At 37.9% G+C, this 27,592-nt stretch overlaps 1 protein-coding gene across 1 annotated transcript; it reads right to left on the bottom strand.

Annotated features, from left to right (window-relative positions):
* Window positions 1–941: 941 nt before the first annotated feature.
* LOC123702573 lies at window positions 942–27,592 on the bottom strand. Its single transcript, XM_045650350.1, has 27 exons — window positions 27,248–27,592; window positions 24,190–27,038; window positions 23,714–23,937; window positions 22,377–22,418; window positions 19,444–19,581; window positions 18,266–18,436; window positions 17,578–17,674; window positions 16,751–16,810; window positions 15,991–16,090; window positions 15,060–15,213; window positions 14,621–14,745; window positions 14,191–14,272; window positions 13,956–14,030; window positions 13,588–13,692; window positions 12,850–13,019; window positions 12,416–12,518; window positions 11,843–12,105; window positions 11,367–11,515; window positions 10,813–10,963; window positions 10,487–10,546; window positions 9,976–10,275; window positions 6,288–6,392; window positions 5,743–5,919; window positions 4,342–4,436; window positions 3,861–3,961; window positions 3,556–3,692; window positions 942–2,795 (listed from the first exon to the last, which is right to left on the bottom strand). The coding sequence occupies exons 1-27, from the start codon at window positions 27,320–27,322 to the stop codon at window positions 2,745–2,747; spliced, it is 6,159 nt and encodes a 2,052-aa protein (XP_045506306.1). The 5' UTR covers window positions 27,323–27,592; the 3' UTR covers window positions 942–2,744.

Raw genomic sequence — 27,592 nt, 5'->3', positions numbered from 1 at the left:
ATAAACCTGAATAATTTGTTAGTTTGGTTGGTTTAACGCTCTAATCTCAGGAACTACTGGGCCGATTTGAAAAATCTTTCACTGTACATAGTCTATTTATCGAGGAAGGCTATAAACTATATCATCACACTAAGAACAATGGGCAGAGCAATGCGGGTAAAAACACGGGCCACAGCTAGTGTATCATAATGGCACCACACGCTACCTCTTTTAATTTTTATAAAAGTACAAATAAATGAATGCATTGTCTATAGATTGTCTTTGTCAATGCCATGAAAATATATGGCGGCAAAGTGCACAATAATATTAAGAAGATATTAATATATTAAAAGAATGGCGGCAAACAAGGGATTGGTAGCTTGCTCCGTGGTGATGGCCCTGATGGTGGCAGGCACGCTCACAGTCTCCATCGTTCAGTTTATCACAGCCGCTGGGAATTTCACGGAAAACGATATTTGAGAACTCGATCGCTCACAGAAGGATAGTAATAATAATAAATCTGAGTTAAGGTTGTAAACAATAAATAACATGAGTCATAATTGCTTGCTTTTAATTCTACAGTTTCCCAGTATATTTTGTAAATGCATGCAATACTAAATTAGACCCTTTTCATCCGGACATTGAATAATGTCCCTGTGAAAAAGCTATATACAATTCATACTTATGTATAGAAGCAATATTAAGTTAAGCTAGTGTGTATGTAAATATATGGAGATATTTTTGTTTCTACTTCAGGCAAACTTATCAAATATAGTAAAAATCGGTATGCACGTAAATACTTGACAGTAGATTAAGTAGCCACTTATTTCATGTGTGATATTTTTCTCAGCGATTTGGTAGAAAATGTTGAGAAAGAATAATCTAATTCTTTGATATTTTAGGTATAGTGTAAAATTCAGGTTACTTAAAGTCTAAAAATGGGTAAAATAAAACAAATCACAAAGCATTAACGTAAACAATTTATTTAAATATTTTGATAATATTGAATCATTATAATACATTTCTGAATTGGAATACATAGCGAGTCCAGTCATCATATACAGATTACATCCTACGTCGCCGTCCGTCCCGCGCGACAAATATACAACCATCTTACTTTACATATAAAACCATTGTCTGTACACCTCGCTAAATTTATACACAAAAAAAACTGCTACGATACTCAATAGCGATGGAAAATGATTGCACCTCATATATATATTATAATTATTGCCCAATACAATTCATTAAATTTCATTCCCATTGAATTACCAACATTGATGAAGCTGTAGAAATCGATACGTAGACCACAAACTATTTTGTCAAATTGTCAATTCGTCACGCATCGATTTCCCGGTCTCATCAATGCTATTAAAATCGAATAATAATATAATACTAATTGTTTCACAAAAATCACAAATTTATTCTAATTTCGTCTAGCAAGCTTTGATAAATAATATTATAATACACAGTATTCTATGAGCAAACTATTGTCCGGTTTCTATCTATCTGAAGTCTCTCAAAGAGTGACTTGACGATGTTATTTGTACATACGGACAAACGTTGGCAACTAATTGAGAGTTTCGATAGAGACCGGACTGTATCGATATCGTCGACCCTTCGTTACTATAGCACAACTAAACACTTTAGTTGCCAAGTGTATAACGCGGCACCTCGGGACAGTACAAAATGTATAAACTACGCCTCACCGCACCGCACTGTGGCCTAATTGTTAACCTTTACACGCAACGCCATTTTCTTTATTACAACTAAGAAGTATGAACTATGAACTAATCTATCTTGAATCTCTCAATATAATGACCGGGACATATATGCGAAATTATTTAATCATTCGACACATATTTCTCGGATACATTGAGTAATTTAAGATAGATTGAATTAAGAAATAGACCGATTGTAGTAACTTAATAAATTTTGAACAAGTCAAACTATAAATGATATTTAAGGAATATAGGTTCACAACTAGCTCGTCTATTGTCTCAAATTTATTGTAATATCATCATTTCTCATTTATATTATCGTTGATATTTTAAAACTACGCTTATATAATAAACATTGCTGTCATTGTCTTTTTTTATGATAACTAAAGATATAGAAATAGTCGAAAGAAGAGGAATGTTGAAATATAGGCACTTGATATAACCTAACTATTGCAATAAGTTTGTTTGAAAGATTCGAAGTAAAAATAAGAAATACACGTCAAAATTAAATATTATAATCACATTTCTGCATTTCATTTATAATTAATAAGATGAAAAAGTATACAGTATAGTGTAGGAACTTTAAAACTAAATAACGGAAGTGAATAGTGAATAAATTCTGAAAAATTGTAACATTTCTATGAAAATAACATACGATCGTATAGTTAGATATGGTTCTAAATTGTCTCTTTGGTGAGAGATGTATATGTATAATCACAAGGAGTCATTGTAAGTCAGCGTTGCACCTTATTACGCACTTTTTTGCTGATTGAGAATACAATTACAATTGCAATTTATTTTTAACACTTTCTTTTAATTTACATGAAACACATATTATTAAAAATAATAAGTCATAACAGAAATTATATTCTAAAGTTCTAAACCAGCTCTCACCAAAGACACAATATTATTGTAGGATAAAGTTTAACTTAACAAAATGCTATACATCTGTACATGTGCAAGCGTGTGTGTGTGTGTGTGTGTGTGTGTGTGTGTGTGTGTACAAGTGAGATGCAGCGATGTGATGACGCGTGTGTGACGTCACTAGATGGCGCTGCGCTCCGGCTCCATCTGGCTCGGGTCGTAGATACCGCTCTGGAATTTAACATCATTTATAATTTAAATAACATTTTATCATAGGAAAGACAAGAAATGTGCCAATTTTATTTACGATTACAGGCAATAATATTATACAGTTAATTTTAGTCTGGGAATGGGATCCGTGAGCCACAAATTGTTATGGTTAACACGCTTATAAAATTATACAATAACTAAATATTTATAAATTACCATATCAGTGACCATTTGGTACGGTTTCTTCTTCCTGGTTGCGTGAAATAAATACAATTTTGTTACATTTAAATATTTGCAAATCTAATATATTATTATATTATGCACAAATCTATTTAGTTATCTACTTTTCATTACTTTACTGATACTAGATTAGATGATTAGTAGGAATACCTGAAAATGTTTAGGTGTGGAAGGTGGGAGGGGGGAGTCTTCAGGAGTGGGGGGAATGGACACGTGCACCAAATTGCTACGCTGACAAAATTAATTTTATACATGTGTTTGTTAAAATGATCTTAATGAATCTAGACGTTGCCATGCATGTATAATTTTTTTTTGATAAATTGTTATAAGACGATTCATACAATTAAAATTCAAATTAATATTGAATACATATGTATATAGAGTAGATTAGTTTCAGTTTACCCACATAAATTGAACACCATTGTAATAAATTGTATGTAAAAACTTCACGTGTACACTTTAGTATATTTAGGGAAGGAAAAACTGATGGAATTGGTGAATTATACGTATAAATTATAATATTAGTGTAGTGTATGTGTACCTGGTTAACAGGCGGCGGCACGAAGTAAGCGGGCGTGGTGGTGGGGGCGGGGGCGAGCGGGGCGAGTGGGGCGGGGGGCGGGGCGCTGGCCGCACTGCCGCCCGGGTTGAACACGTCCACGTACGACTTCTTTATGTCTGCGAACGAATTCGTGTGATGAGTGGGGTGGGTTGTAAGAGGTGTTTTGAAGTTTTCGTGTCAAAATGTGCGTGTTAAACTTATTGTGTATTTTATTAAAAAATTTTATTAAAAAATTTTTTTTTTCATTTCCATAACTATATTATTTTTTATACAAATATACTTACTTCTACCCCTCTGCATCCTCAACATATTGCCCCCGGCTGCCCCGGGCACGCCGGGAACCAGCCCCGACCCGGCTGGGGACTGCAGCGGCGTTGATGTTGTACTGCACACGTGACAAATAACATTTTTTACATAAAACAACATAATGTACACAATTATTTTATTTCATATGTACGATATATATACAAATTTCTATCAAGATAGTGGACAAGTACAATGAAGATAATATATTATTATTCACTAAAATTATTATTATTTTTTTTTAAGAATAGTAATGGCGTGGGGCGTCCCTTAGGCATATAAAACTATAAAACCGAAAGATTAGAAAAAATTCGATTGCTCAACCGGAATGTTCGATACGCTAGACGTTGCCTGGGTGTGGCAAAAGATTTGGTTTTGAGTTTCACCTCGATCATATTTTTATTATAATTCAATTTTTTTTATTAATATTAAAAAACATATATTACGCAAGTGTATACTCACGGTATGGCCTTGGGCGGTGGGGGTGGGGGCGCGTCCCCCCCCCGCTCGGGCGCGTCGCGGTTCACCCACCGCTTCGTCGCCTCGTCCCACACGATCTGACACATTACACACCATATACAATTATATTATACGATACAACATTATTAATACATACATAGACATTATTCCCCAATAATATTACTATTTCATTAATACTTAGGCTGGTTGCAGAGCTTGACCGACCATCAGTGCGTACCGTCGGTCCTGACGATACGCATCAACAATTGTATGACTATGACACTAATGCGCATGACAATACGCGTGCGTATGGTCGGTCTAGCTATTAACAGTTTTATGAATTTCCATACATATGACAAGCGCGACTGACGTACGCACTGATGGTCGGTCAAGCTTTGCAACCAGCCCGAAGTAACAAAATGTGTACGCACAACAATGCAAACATGTACGTACGTTACACGTTGATGCATAAATACCTATAAACCATTTATTTTTATGATTTGTGTGTTTTATTTTTTAAAGTAGCTCTTGTCTTATCACCATAAGTGTATTTAGCAAACGAGAGCTTTTAACCATCCAATGGTTAAAATTCGTTGAGGTAAATTTTTAATGAAGTCAAGAATACAAATTTAATAAAACTCTTTAAAAAGAGCAAACCAAAAATAACCCTTTATCACTTTATCTATAGTAATAATAATAATATAATCAGTCACCATGCCCTATATAACAGGTAACAATCTTTCATTAATCCTAATATAAAATTTAAAGACTTACAATATGCATTCAGCATAATAACAACTAGCACAATAAGGAATAAAAATATGTATCAACAAAAAGTGTCTTTTTTTAACAACCATTAAATAATTTGAGCATTGCACGTTATAATTCTGCAGAATTGCTCCTTTTAAGGGGATGTAAGTAGGTATTGATTCCAGGTTAAAATAAAAACCCAAAAGAAACGAGGACTTTTATTAAACAAAACATCTAGATATACCATACAATAGATAAAGCAAGTACACAGAAGCGAAAGAAAATATAATTTATAAAGATATTTATAATATAATAGACTACACACATACGTATATACATATAAAAATAAAATATTTAATACAGTAACTATACCGAGTATTATTTAACATACAATACAATATTTTGAAGCCTTTTGATAACATTTAACAGCTTATAATGTCGCATAAATATGTAAAAATTAAAATTTTATAACGAAATATAAAATAACATTTTACTGTGAGAAACTGAAAATAAAAAAGCTGTGCAGAGGATAGTCTCAGAATGGAATTTCCATAAAACAGGCAAAGTAAAGAAATTGTATTTTAAACAGGGAAAAGTTGCCCAAAAGTTCTACAACAGCGTGGGCATAGGCCGATGCCTGAGTCTCACACTCACCGAGGGGTTCTTGTCGTCGGGCAGGATCATCTGGTTGGGGGCTCGCAGGGACAGCTTGGTGAGGATGCCGCCCAGCCACCCGCTGCCCTTCTTCTCCTTGTCACTCCTGTCGCCCTTGCTGCCCTCCTGCTTGTCCTCCTTGCCGGTGGACGTAGTGTCACGGTCCCGGTCGTTTTGCTGGGGAATATAAAAAAGAACACTTTTAACAAACATTTTTTTAAAGACATTGTTAATATAAATTGTAAAGTATGTCTAAAAATAAGGAATTTCGTTCCAACAAAGAACAAAGAAATGGCCAGTTATCAATAAGTAGATCAAAATTTATTTTACGAGATATTTTAAAGCATATTTGTAACCTGTTTACTAACAATGAAATTTCAGAGTTCAGACACCATAGTCAAATCAGGTCAAAAAAACAGTGTCTAAGTATTCAAGTCCAAATATCCTCCCACTTCTACTCCCTCATCACTCTTCCTAACATACAAAATACAAACGTTCACAAATATTGTCTTTTACCAGGAATAAATAAATAAAAATAAACTCACATCAGCGTTATTAGTGCGATCGTCATCGAAGTCGTTGTATAGAGCAGGGCGGGACGACGCGCCCGGCATCGTGATACCGCGCGGCTCCTCTCCACCGTTCTGACCCTGGTGTGCCAATCGAAAATATACCTTCAGTCAAGTGCTATTGGGTCGCTATTCGTTAGCTAGCGTTAAATTGCAGTTATGTAGTCGAATGGGTGAGTGCTGTAAATGCTTTGGTTAAAAGATATAGCCGTTAAATTTTGAGATAGATTAGTTTCGAGATCAAAGCATTAAATATTTTTCGAGATTCAGATAAGCAACAAAAATTCTTTTTACGTTGCTTTGATGCTCGACTTATATTTTCTACGAGTATTTTTTTCTTATTACTCTTCCAAAATGAGTTATATATCATTCCCATCGGCGTTCACACTCTCCCATCAATTCTATTTCACTCCTAAAAAGTGAACATTTAGCATTAATGTAAAACATTAATTCTAAATGTTCACACTTAGATTTTTGCATTACTTCATTCGCAAATTACTGCTCCAGGAATACATTGCTGGAGTTTTTAATGTATGTTTCAAATTTATATTACTTTTGATGCAAATATAAATTCGCAGGAGGCTTGTGTAGTTATTTTATTACAAATAAAACACAGTTCATCACAAACAGTTATTTATTTCATAATCAAGTGTAAAACATGACGCGACAGTGCAAATTAGACAACATCAATATACCACCGTCATTATTGTAAAAAGCTATGCTAAAATGTCCTGTAAAATTAATCAATTTTAAACCATATTTATACAATAAATAAGGGTCCTATTTGCTTAGGTCAGTGGTTCTGATCTTTTTAGGGGCAAATAATATTAATTAGGTCATGCAATATGGATTACACGATATATACTCTATTTGCTCCAAAAAGAAATGATCTAGAACGCGTGTAATTGGTTTGAAAAATATAACCGGATATGAAATATTTCTCAAACGAAGCAAATCTTGTAATATGGACACTAGGTAATGCAATCTTTTGAAATAAGTGCACAGTTGAATTATTTAAAGAAAATACATTTTAAGAAAATACAGACACTAGCAAAAGCTTTGAATAAATCCTACATTTTATTTCCGCTTGTTTGTGGACCACATCTTAAAAACCACTGACTTCAGTCAAAATAAATATGATGAAAAATAAAATATATGGCTCTGACAAACACTAGATCTACTACTTTAATACATTTTTGTCATATCAATTCTTATAAATAAGATCACAATTCAGATCAACAAATACTATACATATCTATTTCTAAATTAAAATGGACAACACAATACATTAATCTTTGTAAAATCATTTTATATTAAATATCACTTAAACCTGAAAATCAATTTTTTGCACTTATCTATATATTATATGAATAAATGCATGTTTATAATTGGACCAGCATTAACGAACAACAGCTATTGCAATATAAATGGTATTTAAATGCAGTTAAATACTATTTTGTGCTAACATTTCATATACCTACCATAATATACATATATATGTAATAAAAAAAACTGAATATGTTTCAAGATTTTTTCCAAATTATTCTCCAAGCAGATAAAATAATATATATTTATACATGGCAATTTGAATAGACGGCAGTATGGTGTTAGTACAATTATAATGATTAATTCTAATATAATTTATCGACTCCGAAACAAATGACCAACTTTTTACGTTCAAATGTTGTCTCAATTTTAATTTGTGTCCTATGTTATCAGCATTATAGGTCATATTCGCTTGTATAAAATATACATTGAAATTATATTTTCATTACATTATGATGATTATAAACTAGTACATATATCATAATAGAATACTATAACAGAGATCACCCTTTCATATCCCAATATCTTAATATTTTTGGTCATAAAGTGAACTAAAAAGGATGTCACACATTTGCTTGTATAAAATGGATTTTTTGTATATTTTGGAACGTAAGCAAGTGTTCATTTATTTCGGAGTCGATAACAAATAAATAAATGTTAGTAAACATCAACCAGATCCAAGTATCACAGAGGGGAAGAAGCTAGACTAGGCTCAACAATACTTTTATAAATACTGCTTACTTAGCTCAATGCAAAATAATGGTTTACTTCAATATTATATCAATTCCAATCACAAGAAAACAATTTTTTATTATTGTTACGTAAAGATAATTTTTTATAGAACTTTTTGCAGTTGAGTCAATTTAAAATTTTCATGAATCTTACTATAAACTACAGAAAGTAAAAAGTGTAATCGATTTTTAGGTTAGATTCCAAGTCAGATTCGTAGCGATCTAGTTTTTTATTTTTTAATAACGTTTATTTTTCTGTATTTATATATAGTACAGATGTTCAAAATCAAGTGCTTACAAACTCTACTTACTTTTAAACAAACTTCTACCTTTGTTATAATTTTCATGTTTATAATGGAGCAAAATAAATTATTTTCTTAGGAATTTCATAATTTTGCAGAGAAATAAGTTCAAGTAATACAAGCTACTACTAAATGCTCTATTATACAAGAATTTGTTTAATTTTAAATTTGTACACGTTATTATCAAAAGTTTTTCATAGGCCTCGAAGGACCATTTATCGAACAATACAATTAATTTCATGATAAGACCGTGTGAAGAACATTTGCTATTGAAAGTGTTATGATTTATGGTAAAAAAAATTGTGAACTATTGTGATTGCAAGAAAAAATAAATATTTTACTTTCATAGCTTAATTAGATTGATATATACTGTATTGAAATGTGGTCTCATGGACGTGAACATAAAGTATGGCACCTACCTAAACACAAACAGAACGAAATACTGATACGTCTCCTACCTACACTACTCAATGATGAAGGGCTCGTCGATATCGTAGGTCTTGGGCCCGGCGACGTAGTACCGTGCGTCTCGCTCGTGGAAGTACGCGTGCGGGGGCACGTGGGCCACGTCGAGCGGCTCGTCGATGTCGAAGGTGTCGGGCAGCGGGGAGCGGCGCGGCGGGAACATGTTGGCGCGGCGCGACAGCATGGCCGCCAGCGCGCGCCACGAGCCCGCGTGCGCGCCGTGCGCCCCGCCCGCCGGCTGCGACCCGACTGACTCGCCCGAGTCCGAGCACGGCTCGTCGATGGGGAACGTGCCGCCGAACACCAGCGGCTTGAACAGCGGCGAGTCGCCGGCGCTGAGCGCGGGGCGGCGCGGTGGGGGTGGGCGGGCCGGGGGCGCCGGGCGGGCCGGGGGCGCCGGGCGGGCCGGGGGCGCGGCGAGCGGGCTGGCAGCGGGCCGGGCGCGGCGCCGCAGCCCGCCCGCCTGCCCACAACACGCGTTAGCGACACTCATACACAACACATACACTACGCGGGACTGCGCGGGCTCACGAGAATATTTTTTTAAAACGCGATTTTTTTTTCAATTCATCGCAAAAGCGATTCGATTTTAAATTAATTGGTGTACAAAGTGTACTCGTTCAGAAATGAACAAATTTGATTTTTCGAAATAATGTACCAAAAATAGGATATTGCTATGCATATTTCAAATACGAATGATCAGACCCTAAACGACATGTTAAATGAACATGCTTGATATATTACATTCGATTTATAAATAGTAAATAAACGCGACAGAAATTTCATCATATACATATTTAAGGTCTGCAAACGATACTAGCCTACAATGGCTGAACTTACCTCGCCATATCCATACTGCGAGTCGGGTTGCCAGTACGGGTCAGCATACTGTCCAGCGTCCTCGTTCTGCCAGTCAGTATTATACGTCTGCTGATTCTCAGCATTATACGTTTGCTGATTGTCAGCGAACCCTGGCGTTTCCCCGTAACTTGGTTGCGTTTCAGTGTACGCTGGCTGACTGTCAATGTACGAGGGCTGACTATCAGCCGTCTCAGCGGAGGGTACTTGAGGAACTTGCGGGTACGCATATGCATTATAGTCAGTTGTATCTTGTGGAGCGTATGTTTGAGGTTGTAGAGTCTGGAATAAAGAAACATATATTATTTTTAGCTGAAAAATCAAATCTCATATCGTTATGAAATAATTACAATTAAAAAGTGTATTTTTAAAATTTTTGGTTGTTGAAAAAAATTATTATTTTATACCAACGGAATATAGAACTCAGAAAATCAATTACTAAAGAAAAAAAAACAGAAATAAGATAGAAAAATAAGTATACGTGTGTTTATACCTGGTCCCCCCACGCGTACCCCGGCTGCGGCTCGGGCGCGGTGTGCTGCGGGCTGCCCACCTGCAACGGAGATTAACCGTTTTTATAGTATACGCATCAAAAAATTCATAGTTAGCATGTGGAGTGGACATCTTTATGTAAATGTATTTTTTTTATATGGCAAGTGCAAAAAGTTTTAAATTTTTTCTTTCTTCACAAAGATATATCTCAATATTAAATAATTACATTTTTTTTTCTTGAACCTTTTTAATTCCTAGTAGTAGTAATCGTTTGGAAACATTGTGTAAAAACTAATCAGATTAACAGAAAACTACAAAAAAATATACCTGCTGCACAGTAGTAAGCGCTAAATTCTGTATATCTTGTATCCATCGCGGAGTCTCAAACGGAGTGCCGACTTCCCCCTCCCCCTCCCCCGCGACCTCACCCTCCACGCCCTCCCCTTCGCCCTGTAGCGCCGGGTCGAAGTACTTCAACCTGTAATAGGAAATAGCTATTTGATCAATATTCTTTCAAATATTTATATTTAGCCAGACAGTTATTCATTATCAGTGGCCATAAAAACAGGTTGATAGATATCCTATTAAAATTATTATTAAGACATTTTATCTTTACTAATGTAATAGCAGCGGTAATATAATGGAAAATAAACACTGACCAGAATTAAATCGTTAAATAATTGTACATTAAATGCACTGTTTTTTATATAAATCGTAAAACATCTGAATAAAATTATTTATTCATATAACATAGATTTTTCCGTACACGTAACGTGTATATGCACGTTAACATGTGTGCGTGCGCGTGCGTGTGCACGTATATGCACATTCACATGTGTGTGTGTGCGTGTGTGTGTATTTATATGCGTGTGTGTACGTACCGATCAGCGAGCGTTGCTATCGCGGCCGCAAGTCGCGGCGCCGGCGTGGACCTGGCGAGCAGCGCACGCGCAGCCACCTCGCAGTAGCGCAGTGCACGCTCACATTCACCAGCCTCCGCTAGACGAGTGGCTAGCACTAGCTTGTACACCTGTACAGAAAATATTGATATTGCTGCTTTTGAAAAATAGTTTTAGACGAAAAAAAAATCAATTAAACAATTTCACACAATAGCGTAAAGAGTATACGAAATATATTTCAACTCAAAGACTATCAAATGGTTCTTTGAACAGTAAAATTACAATTATTATGTATTATGTAATTAATTATTTAATATCATTTTGCACATTAAAATTACTATAAGAGCACTCTAACAAAGAAAGATACCAATTTCATATTGTTCTTTTTTTCAGAAAGAAGACAGCGCCTTTCTTCTTACTAAGAAAGTACAAAATAATAATATTGGGGAGCCACTCACTTGCAAGTCATCAATCACGTACTCCTGGTTCAGCGACACGGCGTACTCGTATATCTCGGTGGCGAATATCGCGGTGTCGGTCGCGAAGTGTCCCAGCGTGGGGGCCTTGCTGTCGGCCAGCAGCAGGGACAGCCGGGGGGCTGTTTGGGCCCCGCTGTGGGGCTCAGATAACGGGGCCAGCGGGTGCGGCCCGAACGGGACGCCCGCCGTCAGGTAGCAGAACTGGGACGAGAAGATCAGCCCGCGGGACGCTAGCGAGTCACCTGCGAGCGAAGTAGTTTGATTAATGTTTGTTGCAATCAATACGTTTGGAAGTTGTACTGTTAAAAATATAAAGTTCAAACTGCTATTAAAACAATAATTCTATATATAAAAAAGAGCGTGTGTGCCCAGCACGTGTTAGAAGAGAAACTTCTTTGGCAAGATTGAAAGATACCAAAATCGTCGCCTTACTTCATGAGGTGATGATTTTGCCATGACGCGACCTTGAAATTTTACTCTCAATACGTCCAAAGAAGTTTCACATCGAAATTCTATATGTATAAACATGTTTATGTATAAATAGTGACGTACCGAGCTGTGTGAGTGTGCGGCGGTCGTGCGGCGCGTGCGTGGGGTTGGCCAGCAGCATGGCCGCGTGCGGCCGCCAGTCCGCCCAGCGACCGTCCGATACGCACTGCAAAATATGATAAAATAACATTTTACCAATTGAAAAAATAAAGAAATTCAAATAAATGATTTATTTCCGAGTTAGTTCCTTATCGCGCGTTTCGAAAGCGGACTAAAATTAAAGAAGGAAAAAATTAAAACCAAAAGTTGTAACGACATTTTTTCCATTTGCTATAGTTGTAAGTCGTGCGGCGTGTGCGTGTTTCTCTATATCTCGAATGATCAAGGGACACTTTGTCTTGACACACGGATCCACTGACACCTTTCAAGTTTTTTTTTTGTTTCAGATGAGTCTGTATGCTTCTGTGTCTGTGTCTGTGTGTGTGTGTATGACTCACGGTGGCGGCAGGCGGGGTGCGCGCGTGGCGGGCCGCGTACAGCGTGTGCAGCGGGTCGGCGGCGGGCAGCGCGCGCAGCCAGCGGGCCAGCACGGCGGCCCGCACGCGCCGCTCGCCGCCCGCCGCCAGCGCCAGCGCGTGGCCCCACTGCCCCGTGCTCATCGCCCACTCTGCCAAATATTAATAACAAGTAAAAAAAAAAATTAACAAAACGGCGCTTGATCATCACCACTAGCCACGCGCCACATCGTCCACACATAGTACACACCCCTCACAGCTCAAAGCGCGCGTAGTCAGCGCCCTTTGCGCACAGTTACCATGAATTTATCAACATTACATTACCATATCCAATAACACTCTATATGACACGCAACAGCACGACATCCCACACGCAACAACACGTCATCCCAAACACAACAACACGTCATCCCACACGCAACAACACGATATCCCACACGCAACAACACGTCATCCCACACGTAACAACACGTTATCCCACACGCAACAACACGTCATCCCACACGCAACAACGGACGGTGTCGGACTGAAACTTTCTTACAATTTTTTAAAGAAAATAACGTTTATTTATTTTTAAATTCAGATAAGTAAACATTTTTATAATTAGGTCCTAAGTTTTTAGTGTAAACACCGTCATCACTAACATCCTGTATAATATACATATATTATGAGGTTGAAAATTAAGAGCCTGTGTGAATTGTGAATAAAAATAAATCTCACCGAGTGCCTCCTGCTGGTTTCCATACAGCAGCAGCTCTCTGAAGCGGTCCACCGCTTGCTTCTCATCCACCACCGTTTCTGGAGCCGCTACTGTCTCAGTTACCACTGCAAATAAAAAATATTTTTTATTTTTATTTCATGTTACCTTGAACGACTACCTATGGGAATTTCTAATGTATAATAAAAACGCATTCTAAACACTTTAATTATAATTTTCATTAGAATATGGACCACAAAGGACAGGCTGTAGAAGTGCGGGTTCCAAATGTTACATGTTTGTACTAGCCTAAAAAAATGTCAATAAATGATTTTTATTTTTTGTTTGAATGTGCAGATTAGAAAATAATTGATATACAAATTATACGTACATGCCGGATCAGCTGTCTCAACATTCGCCGCCTCGTCGTCACAGTTCAAACTCGCTGATGATGCCACACGAGAGTCTGGATTTAGAATAAAATATTCATAATATTTAAAACACAAGTCGTAAAAAACTAAGTTTTATTGTATGTGTAATCAAATAGAGGTATTTTTTTTTCTTTATAATGAATAAAATAGCATGTACTATTTATTGTACACTGCTTCAATCAAGTAATATCTCACCGCTGGCGACGGAGGGCGGCTTGTACTCGTACTCCTTCGTGTTCTTCATCAGCAGCTCCGCGATGTCAGATCCCATCACCACCTGTTGAATAAATTATTTTTATACATATTTTTTTCGTTAGTATTCATGATGTGAGCATGTGGTGCAGCGTGTTGTTGCGTGTGGGATGTCGTGTTGTTGCGTGTTGTATGACGTGTTGTTACGTGTGGTATGACGTGTTGTTGCGTGTGGTATGACGTGTTGTTGCGTGTGGTATGACGTGTTTTTGCGTGTGGTATGGCGTGTTGTTGCGTTTGGGATGACGTGTTTTTGCGTGTGGTATGACGTGTTATTGCGTGTGGTATGGCGTGTTGGTGCGTTTTGTATGACGTGTTGTTGCGTGTGGTATAACGTGTTGTTGCGTGTGGTATGGCGTGTTGCGGCACGGACCCCGTTCTGCCGCAGCAGCAGCGCCAGCAGGTCCCACAGCAGCGCGTGGCCGGCGGGGTCGGACCGCACCGCCGCCCGCGCGCGACCCAAGCAGTAGTCTATCACGCTCTTCTTGTGGGTCACACCTGGAAACGAGCCATTTTTAGCTATTGTTATATTGTTAAACAGCTGTTTTTTAAGAAAAACACATTATACATGCGATGTTTATAAAAAAATGAAATCTGACTAATCAAGTAAATACTTGGTTTGTGTGTGTGATTTATAATTTAAAATATAATTGCACGCTCAACTACGAGCAGAATGTTTAGGAACCTGTGTATATAATTTGTACCTGAGCTTTGTTACTACATTCAGCAAATAAAGACAATTTGATTTGATTCGATATGTATGTGTGTGCGTGTGTTTGTATGGATGTGTGTGTGTGTGTGTGCGGGCTCACCTCTGACAAGCGGGCCGGGGAAGGCTCGCAGGCGCTGCGCGGCGGGGTCGGCGTGCAGCAGCGCGGCCAGCGGCAGCAGGCGCAGCGGCGCGGGCCGCCCGTCCGCCGGCCACGCCGCGCGCACCACCACCACCGTGCCGGCACCCAGCGTGCCCTGCACGCACGTCACACAAGTTAAACGTGTGTGCCGAGCACACGGGTCAGAAGTGAAACTCTTTGGCAAGATTCAAAGATACCAAAATCGTCGCCTTACTCCATGACGTGACGGTAATGATCACTTCAATAACGACGCAACACAATAGAAAATTTCAAAATATAAAAAAAAATCTTTTCGTCCCCAAAAACTCTTAATACATCAGTCAGTATCGACATTCGAAATCGAAAATTTAACAATAATTCCAAAAGTTTTCAAACTTCGATCAAGTGAATAGTACATTGGGACGACAATAAATCTCATTTTGCAACCTTGTCCGCAGTCCGGAACTGCAATTAAATTATTTTTTGCTGTATGGTCGTGAAAAAAATTCCAAAAGTTCTGCAAACTTGGGGAAGTTTTCGATATAATATTTCATATCACGTATTAAATTTGCAACCAATGTCAGTGTACGGAACATTTTTTGTTATTGATTATAATGTTTTTTTTTTATTAAACTGAATTTTATTCACTTGACCGAAGTTTGAAAACTTTTGGAATTATTGTGAATTGATTGTCTTGACTGACTGGAGTATAATTCCTTCCCGAACAAAATCCTCAACAGAAATACTTTCAGATAATAGAAAAATTTGAGGCTTTACTCAAAACGCAATTCGATCCATTACCCTCTCACACTAACCATTAAATTATTACAACTTGTACAAATCATCACAAGAGATTTAAATTATAATATAAACAAAAACTGCAATCAAAAGTAACAAGGAAGGAAGGAAGTACCTTGATATGCGCAGTGGAGTACTTGAAGGGCGTCATCCGCTCGGAGCGCACCGTGGACTCCTCCAGCTGCAGGTTGAGTGACGCGTCCGTCGTCAGATCCCTGCGACACAACACGCTGTACTACCTACTCTGACGCGTCATCACCACGTGTGGTACTTACAAATATTTTAATTGCAAAATAAAATATTGGTAATAAAAAAAATGAAAATCGTTTACTTTAGAAAATTTTCTGATATTTTTAGCATGTATGGGACAACTTTTTCTTGATAATATGTATATACAATTTTTAGTTACTAGCTTAAATAAAACCATTCTTACAGTCTCCCGCAGAAATTAAACCCGGAACCTTACAACAATAAAGCTAACGTGCTAAGCACTAGTCCTTTAACGATTTATACCATGAAGTTAGAATTTATTAAAAAAATGATATGATTCATGGTGCAAAATAAGCATTATAACCAAATAAAATACAACTTTTTGTGCATTTTTTATTAATTCTAATAAAAGCAAGCATTCATTTAATGAAATGATAAGTTAGTAATATATGAACACTAATGCTGTAGGATGTAGGTCATAGAACAATCAAATTCAATCAAAACAATTTAAAATACACCTTATTCTCTTACATTTAGAGCACATTTTTAAATATTTAAATTTAAATTTTCTAGAAAGATCTTGACAATATTTTGCTGAAAGAATAATAAAAGTCGGATAGTTCTATGACATATTTTGTTAAATAATGATGAATATCGAATGTTACCTGTCAGAGAAATCGGTCCTTAGCGAGAGCGGCGCCCGCAGCGAGCCCGCGCCGTAGTACCTACACCACACCACCACTTATTGCACTAACCCTGTACTCTCACACGCACAAACCATCCCTACTAACTTTCTCATTACAATTAAGGATATAAAAGTAATCCTACAAGAAAGATTTCCCCTTCGGAAAAAATAAATACTATAGAGGTGGGGAGGGATAGATCTGTCATTGAGAAAATTTAAAGAAATGTACGCGTCCTTCATCGTTCGTGCGTAACACGGGTTCGAATCCCTCCCCCCACGTCGTGATCGATTTTTTTGTATTCCTTAAAAATTTCTTATTTAAAACATTTGAATGCTATGCTGCTCCGAGATTGTTAGTTTGAATGGTTTGTGAATGAATACTAGTGTAATTATTGTTAATTGATTTCCAAACAAAACATTCGAAATCGAATCAATCCAAGACAGTGGACACTTTCACTCACAATCAGGTGAAGTACGTAATGCACAAAATAATGGTGTTCGGAATCAATGTTGTTAATTGAAAACATTTAACTGCATGTAGGAAGAAATTATGGATATATATTTAAAAACAGCAGAACTTAGTGGTTTCATAATTCCCAAATATATGTTTGTGATTTGATGCTAAATAACATCAGTAATTAATTTGACCTTCAGTCTTAGGCAATCTAGTAAAATTTTTATTTCAAATTTTCTTATTTGATGTATTAGCAACAAATCACATTCTTGCTGCAATGAATGCTATTAATGTGTGCGTTTGCGTATGCGTATGCGTGCACGTGTGCGTACGTGTGCGTGTACAGTACGTACCCGTCGTGCCCCTTGAGCCCGTTAGCACTGGAGCGGCCCGAGTGTACGCTGGCACGCTCCTCCGCGCGTACGTCGTACCCGGGCGCTACCGGGTAACCTGAAAGACAACAAGAATTAGCGTTTTATTAAATGCAATTTTATCCTTTATTTGAATTTCACCTTGAAATATAAGTTAAATCCTGCTTTTTCTCAAATATTTTTTTTTCCTTCGACACATTCTTATGTTAGGTTGTTTTTCCACCAATAATGTGCAGGGATGTGTAGTGAGGAATGCGTTTGTAAATAACCAATAGTATCGCTTCAAACTTCAAACTAATGGAAGCGATATACTTATAGGCTATGAATTCCATTAATTGATGATCTTTTGTCAGATTGTTAAATTATATTGCTTCACTTTTGAAACAATTATTGAAGTGAAATAAATAAATAAGTGAAAATTCTTTATCGGGGCTGGAAAAAAATTTAGTGTCACATTTTTACGTTACGCATGACATTTTTGCGTTACGCGCCATCTTTTTCTTATCCCTACCATGCGTGATTCCACGTAATTTCTGTAAAGTTGCAAAAAGTAAATTATTTTTTGAAAATAAGTTCATAAAGAAGTTTCACTTCTTACGTGTGTACACTAGTATACGCACACATTTTTTCTAAAGCATTCTAAAACACGTTATCTTCTAGGGAGTTATACCGGGATATCTGTAATGCGGTTGTCCCGGGACGGCGGGCACCGCGGGCACGGCGCCGGCCATGATCTGCTTGTAGAGGCGCATGTAGGCCGCCGGGTCCGTGCGCCGCAGCCGCTCGTAGTACTCGTACTGCTGCCGCTGCGCCGCGTACGGGTCCGCGCCGTACTCCGACACTGCCAAAATACAATTTATAAGCTAAAAACAAGGGTACAGAGAGATGACAAAATAATATATATTATCCCCTCGTCTGTGGGACGCGGCCATCGTGGAATGTGCGCATCTGTGGGGCCACACTGTGGTTCATCCACAGACAGATCCAGGTGAAGCACACTAGTGCTTTTTAATCGCGATTTCTCTATTTTTTTATATGAAAAGTACTAGAAAACTTAAGAAATAATTAACCTCATTAAATTTCCGTTTATATAGTATTCATAATGTATGAAGTGAGCTATAAAAATAAGCTTTAATTGATGGTCAAAAATGTAGTACTGTCATGTCAACTAATTTTGATTATTTTATAAAAATGAAACATTTTTCAAACGAAATTAAGTTAATTATGAAACCTTATATATATTCCTAATAATATAGCTAAAAATCTCATACACCATGCGTACATATTTTTTCTACAAAACATGTTCAAAAGTAAGTGGACTGAAGTGCCGTGTTTTTGACAGCATAAAAACCGTTGGTAAACCGACCAAATAGGCAAGTTATGTGATTCTATAGGTAGCTCTTTCTATTCTGTATATACCACGGTAGGTTAGAGGGAACTAGAATAATTTTTAATAAGATTTTAGAGACGATTTGTATTTGGTCACGAAGTAACCTCAAATTGGCCCCCACACTGATCCGCAAAAGTTTACACCTGCCACTGTGTGGTTCCTCCACTGATGAGAGGTTAATACATATTAAGTGAACCATTCGTGTATCAGAGGAATTGTATTGGACCAAGTGCGGTACCTTGAGCAACTCTATGAGATTTTTTTAGTAAAAATTTAGAGTTATTGAATTGGATATATCTAATTTTATCGAGCATTGTGTAAAAATAAATACCTTTTCTAGGATGCATGATTAAATAAAACACTTATCTATGAATTTTTATAATTCAACTTGTGTTACTTTATCTAAGGGCTTTTCAAAGACAAAATAGTTTAATATACGTATCGACAAACAGTCTCACCATCGTAATAAGGATCAGGTCTGGTCCTGTGCCGGCGCCGTTCCTCGCGGTGTCGCCGCCTCGGCTCGTCCGCGTCCTCGTCCGTGGCGGTCGCCTCCCGCGAGCCCGCACGCGAGCCGGACGAATACGTGTCTCCACCTTTTGTAACGTGTATATTTACAGTAACAACTAAATCAATAGAAGCCGAAAGCAACACATGAGTTCAATTATGTGGATGCTTATGAATGCTTGACTAAAAAATATTTAATATCATTCGCTTGTGATGTAAAAAAAAACAGGCAAATGAATGTCAAACCGATTAGTGCTAAAGCGCATGAATACTTTCTTGTTGGTTTTGGATTGTTTCCCTATTGATTCCTGTTTCAATCTTTTCCACTACGTAAAAAATGTAACTGAGTTGTAAATTCATATTGGTTGAGATGGTTGTTAAATCATCTCAATAGATGGCGCGCGGTGTGTCCCTTAAGACACATAAAACTGAAAGGATAGAATAAATTCGATTACTCGGGCGGGTCACGAGTGGCTGAGTTGGTTAGGCATCCGCCCCGGAATGGCGCGAAGGATGCGGGTTCGAGTCCCGCCTCGTGATCGAATTTTTTCTATTCTTTATAAATTTATATTTATAAAGCATTTGAATGCCTTAAAAACCAAAAAATATAAATTCAAGAAAAGGTCGTGTTCCATCGTTACAATATTGTATTCACTGAAAAGTGCTTCATATTGGTTGAGATGGTTGTTAAATCATCTCAATAGATGGCGCGCGGTGAGTCCCTTAAGACACATAAAACTGAAAGGATAGAATAAATTCGATTACTCGGGCGGGTCACGAGTGGCTGAGTTGGTTAGGCATCCGCCCCGGAATGGCGCGAAGGATGCGGGTTCGAGTCCCGCCTCGTGATCGAATTTTTTCTATTCTTTATAAATTTATATTTATAAAGCATTTGAATGCCTTAAAAACCAAAAAATATAAATGTATGTTAATAATTTTTAATAACATTTAATCCTAAATTAAATAATTGTACTGTTTCAGTATATGTTGCTATCGAAATTCATATAACTTAAATATTTCGCGTACAGATTAATCTGTTTGTTTAATTTGATAAAAGGAATGTAAACAAAAAAGATATTAATTTGCACATCAATTAATTAAATCTATGAGCAGAACTTCATTCACGTTATATCTGAGTTCTCAGTACAAGTCTTACCTATGTTAAAGATAAGATATATCAATATCATTTCATCTCATGAAATCGATAAACTTCACACCACTATTACATCATCTAGCTTTGAAAGCAAATCGAATGGAAATAGAAAAAAAGTTTGGAAAATCCAAAAGTGCACGCCTCATAATCTCATCCTTTGCAATAAAATTGATTATTTATAAAGGTGTATATAATATAAGTATGTAGATATTTATGTATATGGTGTAAATAAAGAATATATATCGATATACTAAAATTATGGAGAACAGTCGATATTTTTTTTTTGTTTATTTAATAACAATTAAACCACATCGAATCAGACCCTGAAAAATGAAAGGGTTCTATTCCTGAGCATACTCAAGCGTAAGAGAAAAAAAAAGACTCGATTAGTAAAGTATTTCGGTCGCTATCGTGTTAACAAGAAAATCCTCCGCACATACAGACACACGGACGTCCAAGACAGAACTTTTTTAAACTGTTTTTTAACTAGTTTAAATAACAAAAATGACATCAAAAATATCATGAATGTTAAAAATAGTGTTTTTTTTAATATGTGTGTGTATGTATTATCTTACAAGTGCAATGTATGATACATAAAGACATTTTAAGTTTGAAAAATCAGATGTTTTGCGCGAAGTGACAGTAGTACCCACCTCAACGCTTCGCTTATGAGGCGTGCAAAATGACGATATTAAAATGAAATAAACACTTGTTATTTGTCACACATCAACACTCTGATTAAATAAGCCATAAATCAATGATTTTCTTTCATAATTGTATGTAGCATGCAATCTGGGCCACCTCGTTTGTGTTGACTTTGAAACTGTATTTTATGAAAATTAATTAGGCATTCTTGACTATGTAGGCTAAATTCCTGAACATTAATTTCTTCAGAATTTTTATATAAGAACTGTTGTAGTTGTATGTATGTCAAAAATAGGGATGAACGTATTTTCAGAGTGTAATACATAGTTGAAATGTGTATTAAAACTAACGTAATTTCAAATTTGTAAATAATCCGACAGTTCTCAACCAAATCATATATTAATAAATCACTTTTTCGATAACATACATTCATCCATAACAATTTTATCTGTTTATAATCTTAATCTTACTTTGATTAAAATATTAAGGATTATCTATAAGACATTTTAAAAAGTACAATAATCGCGTTTTTTGCAAAATCCAATCAAATTACATATACAAGTTCTGATTTTCAAAATAAAAACCTATTAAAAATATAATATGCTAATGTGTAAAACGATAAATGCTGGATAACATTTAAGCTTGCAAAAAAAAACCTGTTTTAGAGACAAATAGTGCAGACATTTATATACAAGTGACTTTTTTAAACATATTTTTAATATACCTGGAACTTGATATTGAACAATATTGTTTTATATTATATTGTGGACAAGGATATAAGAATTTATGCTAAGATGGACAAGTGTGTGTATTTGTATCTCGAAAATTACAAGACCTATTTTTTGGAATGTTTCTTTTCTCAGTTAATGTCTGATCTCATATCAGAGATATTAGTTTGTATCTAATGAATAAGAATAAATCCTAACTATGCAAGTATTTTGATTTAAATTATAGAATGGTACAACCCACTTCACTAGAAATTTTTGTTCCGAAAAAAATATTTTTTTCCTTAGAAAAAAAAAATAAAAATGTCAAAAAATATGTACATGTGTAAGAGGTAAGCCCAGAGCAACACGCACACGCTACCTTTGCTAGATTCCGACTTAGCGTCGCCCGAAAACGTCACGACTGAAACAAACGCGACACAGCGTCACCAATACAATATATAGATAGGTCTTTTTGTGAGCTACGAGCTCGTAAACTTGGCTATTAAATGTCTAATGACTTTTAAAACCCGTTTTTAATAACGAAAAAAATATATAAAGAGTCCGGCTGTGTTTTCAATTCTGTCAACCTTTTTACACTTTCTTTAATTTCCTATTTAATGTAAAATTTAAAGTAACAGTAAAGACACTCGACGTCTGGGAGGCTAAAGCAGAATTAAAGTACATTATTACACAAAGTCAGGGATTTATGATATAAATTTAGAACTGAGTAACTCGACTATTGGGTAGATTGTAGTTCATACATCCGATCAATCTATTCCCGAAAACATATATCACGCGTCAAACACCAATATAAATTACGGTAATGCTGTAACTAAATAAGACAGTGGCCTCGAAACAGCTTAGCCTGAACTAAAATAGGCTACGCAACCACATTCTAGAGCACAGCGTGAATACATCAACATACATTTACCTTTCACAATGTAACGTGCAGATCAAATACGCTACTTGAAGATAATCTTAAGATTATCTTAAGATTATTATTTACTAGAATTCCGCCCGCGGCTTCGCACGCGATTTAAAGAAAAGCACGCATAGTTCCCGAACCTGTGGGATTTCTGGGATAAAAAGCCTATGCCTTATTCTGGGTCTTAAGCTACCTATTAAACTTTTGCATTTATAATTAGGATATTTTTTTTTTCACTGTATTGTTAATTGTTTTCCAAATTGTAAGTACATATGTTGCATTTCTGTACTATAGCTGGATATTGCGCAATATAATGTTGATAAACAATGTAAAATGGCTACGAAATTGGCTTATTAACTAAGTTGCCAAATTATGTTGGATCCAAGGTCGCAAATTAGTTTTTTGTAGCAACAACCCGGTGTCTTCGAAATATGTAATGTACTTTTGCAAGAAGATCTATTAGCTAAATTTAATTTGTTACATTATACGTGTTGGAGTATCATTTCTAAGTTCTAACTGACAAGAAATTTGTTCTGCCAGAACACCAGGTTTCATCATCATCATCAGCGCATATACGTTCCCACTCCAGTAGTACGGAGTAGACACGGGCCTCCTATGAGGGTACAGGCCATAATCCACCACGCTGGCCAAGTGCGTGTTGGCGGATAGTGCGTGTTGGCGGATTACACCAGGATTTAAGACCTACAAAATATTTCATGAAAATTGGTCAAGAAGCTTAGTATATAAATTATTCCTATCCCTTTCGCACGCACGAGTGTGCGCATACTGACCTCTCCTGCGCTCCTCGTCGTCCCGCTCGCGGCGCGCGGGGTGCTTGCGCGTGGGGTCGATGTCCCGGTAGCGGCGCTCGTAGCGGCGGCTGCGGCGCTCCTCGTCGTAGCGCCGGTCGCGCTCCAGCGTGCCGTAGCGCTTGCTACGCTCCCGGTCCTCGTAGCGCCGCTCCTTGTCCTCGCCGCGCGGCGGTTTCGACGTGTGCGAGCCTTCGCGGTATCTCCTGTGTGGCCCATAATATGTTCTAAGCAATTTTGTTAACAAATTAATTGCTCACTATATTAAAATTATATTATAAAAACAAACAACTGCGCACTTGTGTAATATTAACAATGTTATTAATTAAGAACATTTATATTCGATTTTTAATAGAATTAAATAAGTGATTAGTGAACCATTGTAGAATGAAGATATTTTGCAAATAGCACAAATATAGCAGCAGTAAAATATAATATGTATAAGTAGTTTATTATACCTGCGTTCTCTCTCCCTATCGCTGTAGTAGTCGGTGTCCTCGGTCTCGTAGCGGTGCGAGCGCGTGGAGCGGCGGTGCCGGCGCGCGCCCGGACTGTCGGGCCGCTCGCGGCGCGCGGGCGGCTCCTTGTCGCGCCGCTCGCGCTCCGGGCGCCGCTCCTCGCGCGCCGACCGCCGTTCGGGTTCGCGTTCGTATTTTCGATCGTCTCGCGGGTATCTGCTGTCCTTGCTCTTCTCCTTGTCGCGGCTCGACGCTTTATGTTTATCTTTCCGCGACGACGCTTTGTACCTCTCACCCTCCGATTCTTCTCCCGACGTACGGTTCACTGATTGTCTGCGGGAATTGTTAGACCCGAATTCCATAGAGATGGCCGCCTCGTTTCTCTCTATGCCGGAATCGACGTTGACGGCAGTGCTGTCGTACGTGTGGTCTCTGAACGACATGTCAGCCGACGATACCACACTCAAGTCTTGCAAATTTTCACCCTCCATTATTATTTCCCTCTGCTGGTCTTCCACCGAGACGCTGTAGTCGGGAGACGTAGCGTTGCTGACTTCGCGCGCCCCGATCACGTTTCTAGAAGTGCTCATTACGTTTGGTTCCGTATAGTCAGATCCGTCAACATTTTGTTCGCGCACTTCCGATAGTCCGACGTCTGGTAAATTTGGGAAGTTGTTATCGACTCCGGTAACGACTCGTTGTTCACTCGCTGCCCCATAATTTGTATTGGAAAACTGTGAATAATCGTCGTTACTAGGTTCCCCGGGAACCATCCTGTCTAAACCGACAGGCCTTCTGTCGCTCCCTCGGCCGGGTGGAGGTTGCGCGTAATTATCTGGCGTCTGTTGGCCGTCTGCCTGTCTGTAAGGTCGACTTATGTTGTCAGTAGGTTGACCATCAATATGACGATCCATATAAACTTCGCTAGGTTGATTATAAGCATTATCTGACTCATTCTGTTGACCCGGCACCATGCGGGATAAGCCCGGAGGAGGTTCCTCTCCAGACATATTTAAGTTCTGATTATATTCGACTTCTTGTTGGCCAACTCCCATTCGTCGGGGACCCGGCGGAGGTGGTCGAGTGAAATCAGTATTCTCTCCATAATCGCTGCCAGACAAATGTGCCGTTTGTAAGTATTCATTTCTATCATTCTGTGGAGCCACCTCCAAATTTTCGGGTACTTGTTGAGGAACAGAAGAAGATGATCTGTAAGCTGCCGGTGGAGGCTGATCTGGTCTCTCTGAATTATCAGGTGTTGTCTCTAAGTTTGCGCCGAAACCCACAGGCATTCTTTCATGTTGCGTTACTTTGCTCACCACGGCTGGCGATGTCAAACCAGTACTGGACGGTATGGATGGTACATTTGGTTGTGGAAGTGAGTTGTTCTGTGGAACCTTGGTCACATTCTTATGTGAAAATGGCCCTACACTTTTGAAAGGATTTGATGAAGATGTTGAGAAATTCATGGGAGGAGGATGAGTAGTTGCCAAAGATGGCGGAGGAAGAACAGACGCTGGAGGGTTGCCTCGATTATTGGTCGGAGGTTGGTTATAATTAGATGGTCCTGATACAGAAGCCATGGAAACTGATTGGTTTGCTGTTACCGGTGGTGGAGGAGGCATCGGAGACTGCCGTTTATGAACAATAGCACTTAGAGGAGGCATATGAGGAACTGGTGCAACATTTGGTATAACATTTTCACTATCAGACTCATTTACATTTCTAGGTCGTTCCACGGGAGGTTCAGGATACTCGTAGTTATTTATATTCATCTCTCTCATTGATTGAGTTAAGTCCTCAGGTTGGGAAATGTGACTCAAGTCACTTTGTGCTTTGATGTCAGGTAGTTGTTCATCACTGGCCTTGGTAAACTCACAAATCTGATTTGTGAGATCATGTAAAGCATTCTGGGGATAGTTAAATGTTGTTGATTCAGCAGTTATTCCTGGACTACTCTTATCTGAGTTTCTAGACTGGTTTTCACTTCTGTGAGTACTGTGCGTACCTTCTGAGTGAGTAAGAGGCCCATCACTGGAATCCTGAGACATTTGTGACTCAATAGACCACTGCGGTGTGAGGTTTTCTAAATTGATGCGCTTACCCAACGCCAAATTTGGAATATGTTCCTTCACTACTTCTCTATCATTAAGTGTTTTTACATCTTCAGCGGGCAATTGCGCTGGGCTGTTATTCAGGTAGTCTTGACTTCCTCTTTGCACTGTGTTAGCATTAACTTGATTACTACTTGAGAAGGCAACCTCTCCACTATTTTGCACAGATTGTTGTAGGGGATGTTGAGATTGTTGTTCTTTCTTATCTTCCATTGACCAATTCCAATTATCATTAGATGAAAAGCTCTCTTCAATTATATTCGCATTGGTATTTACATTTGCATTTGCATTTACATTAGAGTTACTATAAATGGGTTGCTGATTGGCAGGTTGGGTAGAAGGCACTTGACTAACTTGCTTCTGAGCCTGTTTGGATGCATCATCCCATCCCCACCCCCAATTATCTTCCCAAGAGTCAGCATTTGGAGCATTCTGTGTATAATTCTGTTGTTGAGCTGGCACATTTTGGTAGTAGTTTTGTGGATATCCTTGTTGCGTATTGTCATAGTTCTGATTTGTGTAGTTATGGTTATATTGAGGAGGCTGCTGATAGAACTCATTTGAATTGTTCCCAAAACCTTGCTGTGTGTTGTAAACAGCACCATACTGTTGTTGTTGTTGGCTATATTGTGGCGGTGGCGGTGGCTGTTGCTGTTGCTGTGGCCACATCTGTTGTTGTTGCACTGGTGGACCACCCTGATAATTGGGGTACATGTTCGGTTGACTGCCATATGGCTGCAAAATGGAAAATGATAAATAAAGACCAAGATCAGCAAACTTCCTATTTTTATAAATTTATATCAAAGAAATCGTATCGCAAATTTCAATTAGTACTTGTATACAGTTATGTTATGAATGAACTATAGCAGGAATGTAAGAAAGCAGTTGGTCCACGTCATTGTTTACGTCTGTGTCGACATAACCTGTGCGAAAATTTGGCTCACCTGATTCGCGTTGTAGCCCTGGGGATCCGGGCCGGGCGGCGGCGCCCCGGGCTGCGGCCGCTTCATCCACGACATTTCGCCCTATCGCCGCTTACGTAACATTCGCAAGAGAGCCCCTTCACATACGTTAACACCAACAAACAGCTTCGTCACTATCATAGAATTTAATTTTAAATTTCACTTTCACTGAAAAACACTTGCTACAGATTAACGAACTGAAATCAAGATTACAACTATCGCAATAAATAACGAAGAATCCTTATCTCCCTCAAGGATATACCTGTATTTTTATTAATAAATATGTTTTTTTAAATATTTTATTGACAGCAACCCATCGATCGAAGG

This window comes from Colias croceus, chromosome 2 (assembly GCF_905220415.1).
Source record: "Colias croceus chromosome 2, ilColCroc2.1".
Lineage (NCBI taxonomy): Eukaryota > Metazoa > Arthropoda > Insecta > Lepidoptera > Pieridae > Colias > Colias croceus.
This window is presented reverse-complemented; position numbering and strand designations above follow the sequence as displayed.

Excerpts from the sequence above, each read along its gene's own strand:
- LOC123702573 (XM_045650350.1), bottom strand. The coding sequence starts at position 27,322 with ATGTCGTGGATGAAGCGGCCGCAGCCCGGGGCGCCGCCGCCCGGCCCG. Across the intron at positions 18,437-19,443 it reads ACCTGATCCTTATTACGATG|TGTCGGAGTACGGCGCGGAC; the intron begins GTGAGACTGTTT and ends GTATTTTGGCAG. Across the intron at positions 15,214-15,990 it reads ACTCCACTGCGCATATCAAG|GGCACGCTGGGTGCCGGCAC; the intron begins GTACTTCCTTCC and ends ACGTGCGTGCAG.